Raw genomic sequence first — 16,302 nt, 5'->3', positions numbered from 1 at the left:
CATATAGTCCCTCCTACTCCCTGAATCTGGGTGTACCCTGGGATTGCCTTGATCAATAGACTGTGGTGCAGGTGACAAAATGCCTCTTCTTTGGCCTGGCAGCCTCTGCTTTCTTCCTCCTGGAAGCTAGCTGCCGTGAAAGAAGTGCTACTATAGGACCAGCATGCTAAGAGAAACTCAACCACATTGAGAAGCCCTGAAGTATGACCACATGTGGAGAGAGAGATGCCAAGGGGCCTGAGCTGTCAGCCATGTGAGTGAAAAGCCATCTGAGAGCTGGATCTTCCAATCTCGTCTACCCTGGCTGGACTCTATGTGCAACAGAGACAAAGAGCCCAACTAAACCCTTTCTAATATTTGACCCACAGATTGTGAGCAAAATGGAGGAATTGTTTAAGCTTCTAATTTTGGGGGTTGTTTACTCGGCAAAAGATAATCAAAATACCACTTCTTTAGTAAGTTGTGATTAGCTGTACAGTGAAGTGATGTATCTATATCTGCATCTATCTATCTATCAATAATGTTGTCTTCAGAGACTATTAAGAAATGTTATTGACGGGTGCCTGGGTGGCTCAGTTGGTTAGGCGACTACCTTCGGCTCAGGTCATGATCCCGGAGTCCCGGGATCGAGTCCCGCATCGGGGTCCCTGCTCGGTGGAGAGTCTGCTTCTCCCTCTGACCCTACCCCCTCTTGCGTTCTCTCTCTCACTCTCTCTCTCTCTCAAATAAATAAATAAAATCTTAAAAAAAAAAAGAAATGTTATTGACATTAAATGTCTCCTAGTTAAAGTATATAAGTATCTGTTATTTCAGCTGTTTTTGCTGCCAGATTGCTGTATCTAATTTCACAGAGTTATAGTGAGGAATAAAATGAATGAAGTAAACCTACTTTGTAATATTGAGGCATTATACAAATATTATTATATTAGTCTCTCTGCAACACTGGGAGAATTAGAAGTTGCCTTCAGCAGCCGAAACACTAACTTAATCTATTGACTTAATTATAGACACTTTTAAATTAGACTCTGGTCTACAGATTTGAGGGTAACTCTAGGTCTCTGCTGCAGAGTTAAGAGCATAGATTTATTTGCCAATAAATTTTTCTGTTAATCTAAGATCTTTTGCACTTCTTTAAGGTTATTCTCCAAAAGAAGCTTCCACAAACCTGTTTTTCATGATTCTGTATTTATTGTAATCTTGCGTGTAGAATTTTTAATTTTTCAAAAATGTGGATGGAAATATTTAGGGATGATGTTTTGAATGCCTAATCCTGTCAATCCACAGGAAGATAAATATTCTATCACTTTCGATAATTTCTACCTCCACCATGATTTCGAATGAAGTAAGTGTATCTACTCTAAAAAGATTACATTTGTTTGTAATTACAGGTTGTCTTGGCTCTTTCCGAGCTGGATTGTTCACTGCTGCACGTCAGTCCACTGATGCTCACCCTGATCTCAGGAGCTGTGTCACTGGTAAACACCTCTATCATCCATTGAAAAAAACAAAACCAAACAAAGTAAAAACCTGCGAGTAAATAAAATACACTATGTAAACATAACTAATGTTTAAAATCAACAAATGAGCCCTATAAGAGTTGTGTGCCTAGCAAGGAAATATTCTCAAATCATTTGAAAGCTTTTTTTTTCAAATGTAAATGCTGCTCTTTTACTCAAAATAAATATTCCACCTAATGTTTAAGTTGAACAGTGTTCCTTGTTTACTAAGCTTTAGGCCCTTGACTTCAGAATTTTATTCCCCACAGCTTTATTTTATTTTATTTTATTCATTTATTTATTTATCTTTGAAGATTTTATTTATTTATTTGAGAGACAGAGAATGAGAGAGAGCACATGAGAGGGGTTAGGGTCGGAGGGAGAAGCAGACTCCCTGCTGAGCAGGGAGCCCGATGCGGGACTCGATCCAGGGACTCCAGGATCATGACCTGAGTTGAAGGCAGTCGCTTAACCAACTGAGCCACCCAGGCGCCCGCCCACAGCTTTATTTTAGATGTTGTTGCATAACCATGTATACAGTTGATTAATAGGTCAAAGTGGAGCCATGTTTATTCTTCTAATTTTTGTCATCAATCATATAAATGTGAAAAATGTTAGAATATCGAATTAGCCTTCTCCCTCTGAAGTTCCTATAGGGCCTACTGATAACTCTGGTAGATTATTTGTCTCTAATTTCCCAATTTCCCAGCTGAGAGTCAAAGACAAAAAGGTGAAATGGCAATGGGTAAATTGGGAGGTTCATCTAGTGAATGTTTTACATGTGGCATTGGCATTATCTAAATATTCATTTATCTGAATTTTTTCTAATTTTCAGTTGGTTGTAATTACGCAAGTAAAACAGTTTGCCTGAACATGTATATTTAATCCATACTTTATTTTTTAATTTACCAGAGGATATGAAAATAATTTTTTTAAAGATTTTACTTATTTATTTGTCAGAGAGATAGAGAGAGCGAGTGCACACAAGCAGGGGGGAGCGGCAGGCAGAGGGAGAAGCAGGCTTCCCTCTGAGCAAGGAGCCTGATGTGGGGCTCAATCCCAGGACCCTGGGATCATGACCAGAGCCAAAGGCAGACGCTTACCCCACTGAACCACCCAGGTGTCCCGGATATGAAAATAATTTGATAATTTGCTAAGTAGCTTGTCTTCTAGAATTTTAACTAATACCTAATTTATTAGCACTTTTCAAAAAACTTGATTTTATGAGGACATTTGTTGAAAATCTGGTAATTAGGGTTTGGTTAGGTTTAAAACTTTTTTTTTTTTTTTAACATGTGACAAAAACTTCCTTAGGCTACTTTAAGCAAAAGGGACTGTGTTAGAAGGAACTTGCAGAGTTAACTAGGAAGGCTTGAGAAACAGGTGGAAATGTGCAGGAACCAAGGGACCATTGCTGTGTCTAATGAGGGGAGAGAAACCATAAATACACAAATGGGCATATCATTAAAGATGGTGATAAAGTGCTGTAACATTTTATGAACAAAATGGCCTTCCCCTAGGAATCACCAGTACTCTGCTACCTATTGCCCAGTGTCTGGAAACCATTGTTTTATGTGTTTTGAGCAGAGTTGTATTTATTTAAGGCAGGAAGATAAATCTAGTTGGTGTTACTTCATCTTAGCCCAAATTGGAAGTCCCAAATTCTTTTTTGTATTGATACTGAGTAGTTTTTATTTGTTCTGCCTACCACATTTGAATTGTTTTAAGGATCGAATAAGGCAATTTATATGAAAATAGCAAATTACAGTTGTAAATATATACTGTATATATTGTATAGTTGTATATATTTGCAAATATAAAAGTAGTTCCCTTTTGCAAAATAATTACAAAGATTTGTCTAATGGACTCACTTTTTTTTCAAAAAATTTTTATTTAAATTCCAATTAGCCAACATACAGTGCAATATGAGTTTCAGTTGCACGGTCTAGTGACTCAACACCTACATACAACACCTGGTGCTCATCACAGCAAGTGCACCCCCCAATTTCCATCACCCATTAACCTGTCCCCTCACCCACCTCCCCTCTGCCAACCGTCAGCCCATTCTCCATAGTTAAGAGTTGGTCTGGGACCCCTGGGGGGCTCAGTTGGTTCACTGTCTGCCCTGGGCTCCAGTCATGATCCCAGGGTCCTCGGATCGAGCCCCACATTGGGCTCCCTGCTCAGTGTTGGAGCCTGCTTCTGCCTCTGCCTGCCTCCCCCCCTGCTTGTGCTTGCTCTCTCTCTCTCTGTCCCTCTGACAATAAATAAAGTCTTTAAGCAAAAAAAAGAAAAGAAAAAGAAAAAAGAGTTGACCTCTTGGTCTGCCTCTCTCTTTTTAAAAAAAGAATGAAATCCTGCCATTTGTGGCAATGTAGATAGAGCTAGAGAGTATTATGCTGAGCAAAGTAGGTCAGTCAGAGAAGGACAGATACCATGTGGTTTCACTCATATGTGGAGTTTGGGAAACAAGGCTAATGATCATAGAGGAAAAGACAATGGACTCACTTTTCTATGAAAAAGTATTATTTGAAGGAAGGAGTTGTAATTTTTTTCATTGATTACAGGCTCCGTGCACAGGATTTCTATTAAAGGGTATATAACTCTTTTTTTTACTATGGCATGTGGTAAAAATTAAATAACTATCTATCTCCTTCAGCCATTCCAGACCAATGTAGTCCTCTGCCATGCAATGAAGATGGATATAAGAGCTGCAAAGATGGTCAAGCTAGATTCACTTGCATTTGTAAACCAGGTTGGCAAGGAGACAAGTGTGAATATGGTATGTCTACTAAACCCACCTGACTCATCTGGATTGGCCTCCTGGAAAGTTCTCCAAAGGCTTATTGCTTTAAAAATAATTTATTTTTCCCTTCTTAGATATAAATGAATGCAAAGATCCCTCAAATGTAAATGGAGGTTGCAGCCAGATATGTGATAATACACCTGGAAGTTACCACTGTTCCTGTAAAAGTGGTTTTTTTATGCTTTTAAATAAAAAGGACTGCAAAGGTAAGAGCAAGAAGGCATTTACTGTGTGAGAGCAAAGTTCGGTTAGAGGAATTTCCCCAGGAAATTCTTTGGACTCTCTGGTTATAAGTGCTTGTAATAAATATACATTATTACCCACCTTGAAGCCTTGTGATACTAAGGGACTGCCTTTTAGTTTAATGTTTATAGATTATTTTGTTATTTATGGAATTTTTCATTGTTTTCTTATTGTATTTTATTATTTATTGAGTATTTTACTATTTTCTTACTGTCTGTGTGGTTGTGTGTGCATGTACACGTTTGAATAAAGAGTTTCATTAAAAGGTGATAAAGTGAAGTTTCAGTGCAAGTCCTTGCTTACTAGAGACTTTGCAAAATCATTATTTTTATTTTTTTCAGACACTATAATATTATTTCATTTATTCCATAAGATAAACAGCTATACAAACTAATCCATCATAATCCTTAATAACCTCTTCCACTATATTTCATATTTCCTTGTTAGATATACCTGTCAAATATCCAATATAAACCTTTCTTCTTGCACCTTATCTCCTCTTGTGGTTTTGGGAAAGATGAAGAATTAGTTTTCTTTCTCTTTATATGTATACTTTCTCTTTATACATTTCTCATATATATCATTGGTCATAACTATTTTTCTCTTCAGACTTAAATAATCCCTGTCAGTTTAGCTTTTCTTTTTTTTTTTTTTAAAGTTTAGCTTTTCAATAAGTCATTTTACTAGTGTATTTCCTTTGTTTTTCTTTGTCCTTATGTTTCCCTCCAATTTTGACTTTTTTTCCCCTCTGCCTATTTCCTTCCTATTTGACTGTTTTAACTGCCGTAATTAAATCTTCAAATATTTGTGCTACATGTGGATGACTAAAAATGAAATTTTCCAGCCTGGAGTTAAGTTTTGCCTTTAGAAAATGGAAATAATTTTCCCTTTCTTCCTTTCTTCCCTCCCTCTCTCCCTCCTTTCCTTCCTTCCTTCCTTCCTCCCTCCCGCCCACCTTACTTGTCCCTCTCCTTTTTGCTATGAGGTGCAAAAATATAGTAAGTTAAAACATAAAGTGTCCTTGTTCAACTCTATCTATATCTGCTTTGGGAAATCCCCAAATTGAATTCATATTCAAGGGATGTTCTGTCCCTCACTGTGCTATAGTGTTTAGTATAGTATAATTTACTATAATATTATTTAAAGTTCAGTTAAATGACTCTGAAGTGAACTGCATTAACTAACAATTTCTCCTAAACCATTATCCAAATTGTGACCATACATCTTTCTTGTCTGCCTACTTCAAGGTCTGTTTGAGGTTAGAAATTGAGAATACCAATACTGTTAGAATACTATAGAAAACCAACATAATGCAGGATACCATATGCATTCTATAAGCAAGTAATATCCATTCATACTTCTGCATTTAAATATTTGAGTGGTCTATTCTTCTAAAGAAGTTGTGACTTATATTTTTAATTAAAAGGTATTTAATTCTTATCCATTGAGTTAATATACATGTATATAAATTATTACAAAAAGTCCTCTTACACATAAGAATGTCCCTGATGACCACAAAATATTTTCTTGTATACTTAACTTACACAGACTTTATCCATGAACTAGGTGATAGAAGAATATGTATACAACTATTACAATAGGGCCTTTGCCAAGATGTGGAAATGCTTGAGATCAAGTTGCCAGTAACTGTCTACAGTAATTTATTCTACAATGCAAGAATAAAACTTTTCATCAGACATTAGATGTCAGTGTAGAGTAATAAAATCAATGTACTATAACCTGAACTCATATGATTTAAATAGTGCTCTGCAATATGCCTCAAACCAAATAATTTTAGTCATATGTTTTCACTTTCTTTTAAAATATAGCTTTTATAGCTCTTTTTAAAAAAATGAATATTTTATTTGATGTAATTGGAGATTCACATGCCGTTGTAAGAAATTATAGAAAGAGATCGCATGTACTCTTTGTGGAGTTTCCCCCAATAGTAACATTTTACAAAACTGTCATACAATATCACACCCAGGATATTGACATTGATACAGTCGTGATACAGGAGGATTCCCTTATATAGGAATTGATTCAGTTATTTCTGTTCATGCTTTTTAAAATAGAATAATGTCTGAAGTTTTGGTTATTAGTCTGTGGAAAAATTAAACTCTCAATTTTATAGAGTACAAAATATATTTTCCATTCTGAACTTGTCTGTCTCCAGAGGGTACAGATGAGAAAAGTTCACTAATAATTACATCTCCATTGAACTATTTCTGTCACTTGTTTTGTTTTTCTCACAGATGCTTTTATCTAGTGACTAGTTGCAATCAGTATTTTGTTTCCTACTCTACCATGTAATATAATAAATGCATCTGAAATTTCTGGATATTAATTTAGCACTAAAATTTGTGTTGGAATTTTATAAATACCTAGAGACCTTACTCAATTCCTTTTTAAATTTGAATCACTCTTGAATAGTAATAGTATGCTGATTGAGCTACTGTCCATTTCCAAAGGAAGACATGACTGATGAGCCACCTCATTTTTATTTTTTATATTTGTGATAATGCAGAGTGAATCTACCTTAAGAACATATTTCAAAAACATGTATTTAAGATATATATTAAGAATATGGTGAATCTTTTCTCCCATTTATTCGTGTAATACAACTTGGCAGATAAGAAAATAACTAAAAGCCCTTTCCTTTTACATAACTATGAAGAACATAGCAAACATCACATTCCCTATATGTTTGTATGGAGAAATCATGTTTAGCAAACTGAAACCTGATGATAGATTTAAAATTTTGTTATTCCCAGGCCATTCTGTTGTCTCATTACATATATTAAACTAGATCCAGGAAACACAAATCAGGCATTCTTTGCTAGTATCCTCTGGTATGGGAAATTTTTTTTTTTAATTTATTGGTTTCATTTATAGATGTGGATGAATGCTCTATGATGCCAGACATTTGTGGCACAGCTGTGTGCAAGAACATCCCAGGAGACTTTGAATGCGAATGTGCTGAAGGCTACAGATACAATCCCATATTAAAGTCTTGTGGAGGTAGAGTTGTGGTGGTATCATGTTAATGGTGGAGAGGGTGGGCTTGAACCTTGATTTGAGATTAGAAGCATTGGTTCTGTTTGACATCCACAATCAGATTTTCTAAGATGGCAAGCTCCATGATACAGCTTGGCCAATTGGGTAGTCGTTGGCCTCCTTCCAGAGTAAAAGTATGTAAGACACATGGTCTTTAGGTTTAGAGTTATGCACTCTGTTTGTCCTCTAAGCTGCGTATGAATCGGAGACCTCCCATGTATGATAAAAGCAAAATAAACATACCTTCACATCATTTAAATAATATTCAAAGATAAAAAGAATTTCAACCTGGAAGGAAAAACATACATATATCAAAGAAAGACAAATTTAAAAATCACAAAGGTGTTACACGGATGGTTAGAAACCTTCAGTTTTGGGACGCCTGGGTGGCTCAGTCAGTTAAGCGTCTGCTTTCGGCTCGGGTCATGATCCCAGGGTCCTGGGATCAAGTCCCACATTGGTCTCCTTGCTCAGCAGGGAGCCTGCTTCTCCCTCTGCCTGCTCTGCATGCTGCTCCCCCTGCTTGTGCTCTCTCTGACAAATAAATAAAATCTTAAAAAAAAAAAAAACGTTCAGTTTTATACCAAGTTTTTGATAATTTTCTGTGCTTGTATCCATATGTCATTTATTCTTAAATAGAAAATGACATAGTTCTGTTATAATTAAATGCATATAAAAGAAAAATCTCATCATAATTAAATGATAACTGAGCTCTAGAAATTTGAGAAGTATTGATGAGTACTGTCAGCGCCTGTGGATTTGGGAGAACCCTTTGGACTCATTTGGCCAAGAGTGCTGCCAGGTGTGCATGTAGCATGGAGGTATTAGGGAGATTTTTTTTTTATCATAGATATATATGCAAATTATCTCATATCCTCCTTTCAATTTTAAAACATTTCAAGATAAATTTAATATCATGACTAAAACTAATCAAATCAATAGTGATTTTCTATTATGGCTATATATATATACATATGTATATATGTATATATATACATAGCATATACATATGAATATACATATAGGATGTACCCCTTTAACCATTTTTAAGGGTACAATTCAGTAGCATTAATTACTTTCACATGGTTATGGAGCCATTGCTGCTCTCTGTTTCCAAAAGTTTTTCATCATCCCAACCAGAACTCTATAACCATTAAGCAATAAATTTCCCCTCCTCCCTCCCCCAAACTCTAATCTACTTTCTGAATCTACTTTTTGGGAGATAACCTTTAATCTAATTTCTGTCTCTATGAATTTGCCTAAATCAATAGTAATTTTAGAATAGGTTTTTTTCAAATATATCTGCTTCTGTTGATATTTTGATGTTTTACCTCCTATGCACTCACCAAAAAATATCCCCTCCACACACCATTTCTGTTCTCCCACAACTCCAGATAGAAATTACTATGGTAATATTCAGAGTTATTATTAGCCAACTTCATCATGTGTATTGTAGTTTTATACAATGAATGACAGATTTTTTAAAAAAAGATGTATGTATGACACATAGGTACAGTATTCATATTACTTTAATTATCTGCAATTTAATTTTAATGCTAAGGGATCACTAATTTTGCAGTTGTATTATGAGACATTTTATGGGGGAATTTATATGCTACTAATATTTGCATTTATGTACTTGCGAATCTTCAAAGATTGCAGGGTGCATGCATTGAAAATATCAAGGATCTCATGTAGCTCTGAAGTAGACTTTAGCTGAAGCATGTTTTTACAACTTTTTGAGGATGATTTTCTCAAAATATGGGGCTATATAGATTTCACAATATGAGATGTAATAGCACAGTGAGGTTTATTTTTCTTTTTTAAATGATAAGAAATAAAGATACATCCTTAAATTTGTCACTATCAACCACTGCATTATAGAATGTCAGATGTTCTTGATATTATGTAATACCTGATTATATTAACCTTCAGTTAAAAGGGATTTTTTTCCCCTTCCCTTCTCTTCCCTGTCTCCTCCTCCACTCCCCTCCTCTCCTCTCCCTTCCTTACCCTTCCCTTTCTTTTGTCAAAGCAAACAATTGGAAGGCAATCTCAATGGAATTCATTTAGTTAGAAATGACAGTTGCCTTGAGACTCTCAGTCTTTTTTCCTTCAAATTCAAAAATTGGAAAATTAGTATAGTTGTTATATTTTTATTATTTATTACTGAAAGTTATATATTAAATTTGTTGTTTCACTTGTGTAAATAGAAATTACACTTGTAACCCATTTAAATTCCCATGCCAAGTGTTGAAATGTGATTTCATGTCACAGAGATTCTTTTGCTAAGAATCTAGTATCACTGATTATTTATTTATTTATTTAATTTAGGAGAGAGAGTGAGTGAACACAAGAAGGGTAAGGGACAGAAGGAGAGGGAGAAAAATCTCAGCAAACTCAGCCCTAAGCATGGTGCCTGATACGGGGCTCGATCTCAAGACCCCGAGATCATTATCTGAGCTGAGATAAAGAGTCAGATGCTCAACCGACTGAGCTACCCAGGCGCCCTTATTATCATTGATTGTCTTATACTAAAATCAGAATACTCCTATTGGATTGAACATTTAGAAGATATTAAGATCTATGTTCTCTTTTACCCCAGATGTGGACGAATGCTCTGAGAACATGTGTGCTCAACTTTGTGTCAATTACCCTGGAGGTTACTCTTGTTATTGTGATGGGAAAAAAGGATTCAAACTTGCCCAAGATCACAAGAGCTGTGAGGTAACATTTTGCAATGCTAAACTTACCATCTCTTTTCTAAAATGAGAGACTGGTGTACTTATTTCCACATAGCTGGGGTAAGTCAGGACAATACAGATGTTCTTTTTTTAAGAAAAGATGCATTTTTTTAAAAGACTTATTTACTTATTTTGAGAGAGAGCGAGAGTGAGTGAGCACGGGAGGGACAGAGAGAGAGGGAAAGAAAGAATCTCAAGCCGACTCCCTAATGAGCAGGGAACCCCACGAGGGCCTCCATCTCACGACCCTGAGGTCACGACCTGAGCCAAAATCAAGAGTCGGACGCTTAATTGACCGAGCCACCCAGGTGCCCCAGGAAAATACAGATGTTCTATAATAATTGCTATAGGTCTAGCAGGCTGTGAGTCACAATCCGATTACTAATTTTGGTCATGTAAGGTATAAATATCGGGGATAATTAGTGACTAGGTTTAAAAAACCCGACTGCAGGGTCATAGTTCAGAAAGTGCTCATCTGTATGGGCTGTACATTTACAAAGTACAATGTGTATGTTTATTTAAAAATTTTTAAAAAGGTGAGGTTTATACTTCTCTTTGTGAGAAAAAAAAATCTTACCTAGAAACCTGAGCAGGAACATTTTCCTCTGTGTATTTTTCCTTATCCCACTCTGACAAGTTTGATTGCACTTTGGCATGTCGGTACTTGAAAGAGTGCTCATAAAATCTCAGGTGGAAATAACTGTCAGATTAGAATTTAGTGGGGTTTAAAAGTATATCAAAATTCAGAGAGGTCAGTTTTGTTAATCTGTATCTCTCAAACTTGCTTTTAGTTACTTGGATTTAATTCATAATTGACCCAACAGATGAATGTTAGGGGTAGTTTTTCCTTCACTGAAATAAATAGGTCAACATCTGAAGCTTTTTTTCCTGTATATAAGGATCATGTGTTAGTGATTCTTAGTCCAACTCTTGCATTCTTTTTCACAGGATTATGAGGCAGACAGTAAAAACAAAACAAAACAAAACCCACCTAAACGGTGATTTAATCATGTGTGTTCACATACCTCTGTATCTGTTACTAGGACAAAACTGTGTCTGTCCAAAAATGTAACATTCAATAAATGCCACCTACTTGGTAAAGGAAGGTAAGGTGAGATATTTGGCATATGCAGTAACTCCAACTGTACTTAATTGAATGCCATGCTGTGTGAATGTCTATTTTGTAATTTAATCTTTTATTATTTTAGTATTTGTAGTTGTTACACATCACCATCTACCTTGGAATAGATTTACTGAAATTCTAAGAGGAAATGAGATGTTGTTTCTGGACCTTGATTTAATACAGTGCCATGTACACAGATCCCCCCCCTGAATATCCCTATATGTATGCCCAAGAACTTATCCCTAAAAAGCTTTCTGTTTTAATGTTTGCTTTTACTCTTAGGAAAAAAAAAAAAAAAGCTGATATTAAATTTAATGACTCTGAATCACTTTTTCTGTAAATTGCTTGGAGACTAACATGGTATCTTAATTTATATTTATCCCATCTAGAATTTCCAGCATCTCCTTTGATGCAGGCAGGCCGAGTCTGAGAACCTGGGGAGATGGGGTAGGGGAGTTCCCACAGGACCAGCCAAGGGGTTCCTTGGCTTCCCACAGGATAGAAATCAAATGTGAGCCAGGGAAAGTGAAAGTGGAGTTTATTGAATAGTGTGAATGACAGAGTATAGCAGACAGAGTGTCTGGGGGACTCAGAAAGGAAAAGAGGATGAGTCTCTTTATTATCTAGGGCTAGGGGTTTCTTTGGAAAGGGGTCCAGGGTGTGTGTTCCTCCAGGAATCCAGGGTAGGGTCCCATCAAAGGCAAGTGATTGATAGGTGAGCAATAGGTGTTATTTTAATAAATCATCGAAGGTGGGGGCTGTTGATGCCAATGTCAGCTGAGGTTTGTTTGAAGCTAATGTCCTAGAATATTTTTGGGATCTGGGTCTTCTTAGATGTTATCAGATGTTTGGGGCCTAGGACAGAACTCAGAGAAGGATTAACTTTCTTGTTTCCCCCTTGGAGTGGGAACATAGCTTCTTTGGTTTTTACACAGATGCGAGGTGAAATACAGAACATGAGTAAATAGGGATGAGCAAGAAAACAGCAGAAATGGAGACTACCCCTAACATTCATCTGGAGAGTTCTAAAGGGACTAAAATAGAGTCCCTTCAGCTGCCTTACCTCACCTTCATTATCTAGATTATACATTTTTGCTCAGAAAAATTTTCTTAATAAATGAATGAGTGAATGTCTGAGGTGCTACTTACTGGTATACTAATTCTTCCATGATTTCTGACTCCAAATTTTTTTTTCCCCAATGTAATTCTTAGAAGGCATCAGAGCTGCAGTTAATTAAGGAGATATGTGTTGTTACTGGAAGAAAACGGTTGTGTTTTGGGCTGAGATTTGCAAAGGAAATAGTAAGGACAAAAATATAAGCCACACACAATGAGCAAGACTTTTTAAAACATGTGTTCTGGGATGTTATACTGATGGACTATATAAGGAAGAAAAGGATGTTGCTTTATTACCAAGGGTGTTCTTAATTTAATTAACGTATCACAGAGGATACATTTGACAAGACCATTAGGAATCAGAGAAAGGAATGCCTAACCTGACACAAACAGCAAGTAATAACCTATACATTTTGTTTCTTTGCTTTCTTTCCTTTTCTCCAGGCTGTTCCAGTGTGCCTTCCCTTGAACCTTGACAAAAATTATGAATTACTTTACTTGGCAGAGCAATTTGTAGGCGTGGCTTTATATTTAAAATTTCGTTTGCCGGAAATCACCAGGTGAGGTACCAATGTCCGTGATAATCTCTAGAGGTAAGCAGGTAAGGACAGAAGATAAGTGACCGAAAAGGTTTGAAATGTGTAAAATTGCATTTCCAATTAGATAATTTAGGGATATTATCAATCAGATGATTTGGGGAACACTAAAGTTGATTTACCCCTTCACACATGTAATTGTCATGCTAGAATCATTTAAAGGTCATTCTAGGCTGACCTTCCCCAATGATCATTTTACCTTTATCCTTCTTCCTTTTCTAGTGAATACATATTTACTAAGAAGTTGGGAAAGTAGATTTAATATAATTGTGAAATTTTCATTCTTCTTCATACGTGTTATAAAAACTAAGTAATGAGAAAATACTCAAAGTATTGCTTTTAGAATATAGTTATATTCATAATTATTAAGGAAAATTCATAAGATTGCTTAGGTGGTATTTTAAAAAAACACATCATGATTTTAGTTGACTGAGTATCTTTTCTGTTATTCCTACAGTTAGGTTGCCTCTATGGAAAGAATAGTTGTTTGTATTCTGGAGTCATGATTCTACTTTAATTACCATATTTTCTCAGAGTCATACATGGTTGGAACTAGAAAAAAGAAATTGGAATTTTGTTGGAATAATGGAAAGGAAGCGTATTTGTGACTGATTATAGAGTCCATATTTTAAAATATTTTAATTAGATAAGCATGCATACATACAATTTAATTCATTAGATATATGAATGATTATTCATTAAATAATTCAATTAAATTCATAGAAATCGCATCATTAAGGAACATTGAACTGTATTCTAAAATTCACTGATATAATTGTGCTCCTTCAATACCCTTATCCACCAAGACCTGGTTTTCCCTTTTAACATCTCAGAGCAAATATTATTATCTAGTGACATAGACTGGAGACATCATTTCCTTTGCTAAGAGAATAATGAGAATGAGAGAGAAAAGTGTTAATTATTACACACTTAGGCATGTTCAGGGCGATTCAGTTCTGACAACTCACAACAGTTTGGGCTCTAACATTGGATCAAATAATTATTTTTTCAGTATTTATTTATTTGTTCCTTATTTATTTAGTTTAAACTTTTTATTGAAGTATAGCATATATACATATACAGAAATATACACATATCTTAAATGTACAGCTTGATGAATTTTTTTAGAAACTGACACTTGGTAAGTAAGCAACACAAAGAACAGCCAGTGCTTTGTTGCTTTTTTCTCCTCCTTTTTGCCAATTCTTTCAGCTCTGTTTCCAATGATTAAACATTTATCCTATCCTAAAGTTAACAAATTCACTCATCTTTTTCATTCTACAAAACTTCAGAGAAAGAATGAATTGTTCCCCAATGTATGCTGAAATATTCCAGACGGAAAGACGCAGAACACAACTCTGTATTACTGGGTTAGCATGATTTTGCAAAGAGAAGGAAATTACCTCCATAATAGGATCAACTTCTGGAAGATCCTGAGCATACACAGATTTGGGTTTTGACAAGATAATATATGTTTGACATCAGCAAAATGTGGTGGTTATGAAAGAGAATAGAGGTCCTTATCCTAAGCAAAAAATGAAAAATAAAAAAAAAAATAATCTTAATTCAGTCAATTACTACTACATTGTTACCTGTCCAACATACTTTACCCCACATGACCACTTTTAAATATTTCTTTGGAATTCTAAAGATTAAAAAATTTATTTTATCAGCCTTTCTTTGTTCCATTTGAAGTTAGAAGTTGTATGTGGTGCCCCTATTACTATTACTAGGAGGTAAGGCTGTGGGATTCTTTCTTGCCTTACTTGGCAATTATCTGAAGTCCGGACTTTTTAGCTTAAATTACCTTTATTTTAGCTTAACTCAAGTGACTAATAGTTATACAACTATTTTTTCTATTCCATGTTTGTCTTTTTTCAATCATTTGGTTTTCTGGTTTCTTGGAAATGTTAATGCTGATTCTCATTACAGTGTCATTAGGGCACTAATCAATACATGTTATTTTTTAATCCAGCATTTCTAAGATATTTCTTCCCCTGTAACAGCTACACATGTATCTAGGTCTTAATAGCAACAGTCATTGCCAGAGCTCAGATACCCCCAAGCACATGGCTAGACTACAGCTTTCAAGCTGTCCTTTCATATGCTTTAGTGATTTATACAATTAGAGCTCTGGAGAGCTTTTGAAATCAAGCTAACAGATATATTTAAAAATTTTTTTCTTTACGTTTCTTACCACACATGAAGGCTTAATTATACTTGCAGTCATCCATATGCTGTCTATATCTCTGTGAGTGATTCCTTCCTGATATATATGAAATTACAGGGAAAATGGGCCTTTTGATGTATAAACCAATCATGAAATTGTAACATCTTTTACTAATCACTTATGGACACTGCAAAAAAAAAAAAATAGGAATCTTAATGTCAAAATGTCAGATTATATAGTGTATAAAAAGCTCCAGGAGAGATAGAATATATCTAGTATTTGTACATGTGTATGAATTCCAGCATTTAAAAGAGGGCCTTCAAAACAAATGCCAAAAAATATGAAAAATTACCAAAGCATCTGTTCACAGGGGGAAAAGACTCCAAGAATAAGCAAGAAAATATAATAACTTGATTTTAAACACACATGGAACCAGAGATAACACATGAACAGTCTAATTCTGCCCTACTCTTTAATTCCAGTAAAGAAAGAAATAGTTGGCTCTTTCAACATACTGCTGTTTGCTAGCGTAAGAGAAAAAGAATAATTATTGGGCTTTCCATTTTTCTCTATTAAGGCTTTCTCTTTGTCCATTATTTAGATTTTCAGCCGAATTTGATTTCCGGACATATGATTCAGAAGGTGTTATCCTGTATGCAGAATCTCTTGACCGCTCAGCTTGGTTCCTGATTGCACTTCGTGATGGAAGGATTGAAATTCAGTTTAAGAATGAATTTACAACCAAAATCACAACTGGAGGCAAAGTTATTAATGACGGTCAATGGAATATGGTAGGTTTTGCATATTTCACAAAGAATATCCCTACTTTGACACAGTTTGTTTAACATCATTAATAACTTATTTTTATACTGATACCAAATCTAAATGGAGCTGGATTTATTTGATGTTGTATGAAGCATATCCCATACACTGTAAATCCTTGAAATAGCC

The 16,302-nt window shown here is 35.3% G+C and overlaps 1 protein-coding gene across 1 annotated transcript in view; it reads left to right on the top strand.

The window, feature by feature from the left end:
• Positions 1 to 16,302, top strand: part of PROS1 (protein S) — a 61,807-nt gene that overhangs the window by 26,540 nt on the left and 18,965 nt on the right. Inside the window, exons 4-10 of the mRNA XM_021687943.1 lie at positions 1,389 to 1,475; positions 4,156 to 4,278; positions 4,377 to 4,508; positions 7,441 to 7,566; positions 10,208 to 10,329; positions 13,030 to 13,145; positions 15,953 to 16,142. Of these exons, the coding sequence (XP_021543618.1) occupies positions 1,389 to 1,475; positions 4,156 to 4,278; positions 4,377 to 4,508; positions 7,441 to 7,566; positions 10,208 to 10,329; positions 13,030 to 13,145; positions 15,953 to 16,142 (896 nt within the window). The remainder of the gene's footprint in view (positions 1 to 1,388; positions 1,476 to 4,155; positions 4,279 to 4,376; positions 4,509 to 7,440; positions 7,567 to 10,207; positions 10,330 to 13,029; positions 13,146 to 15,952; positions 16,143 to 16,302) is intronic.

This window comes from Neomonachus schauinslandi, chromosome 1 (assembly GCF_002201575.2).
Source record: "Neomonachus schauinslandi chromosome 1, ASM220157v2, whole genome shotgun sequence".
Lineage (NCBI taxonomy): Eukaryota > Metazoa > Chordata > Mammalia > Carnivora > Phocidae > Neomonachus > Neomonachus schauinslandi.
The sequence above is the reverse complement of the archived record's forward strand: the minus strand, read 5'-3'. Positions and strand labels throughout refer to the sequence as shown.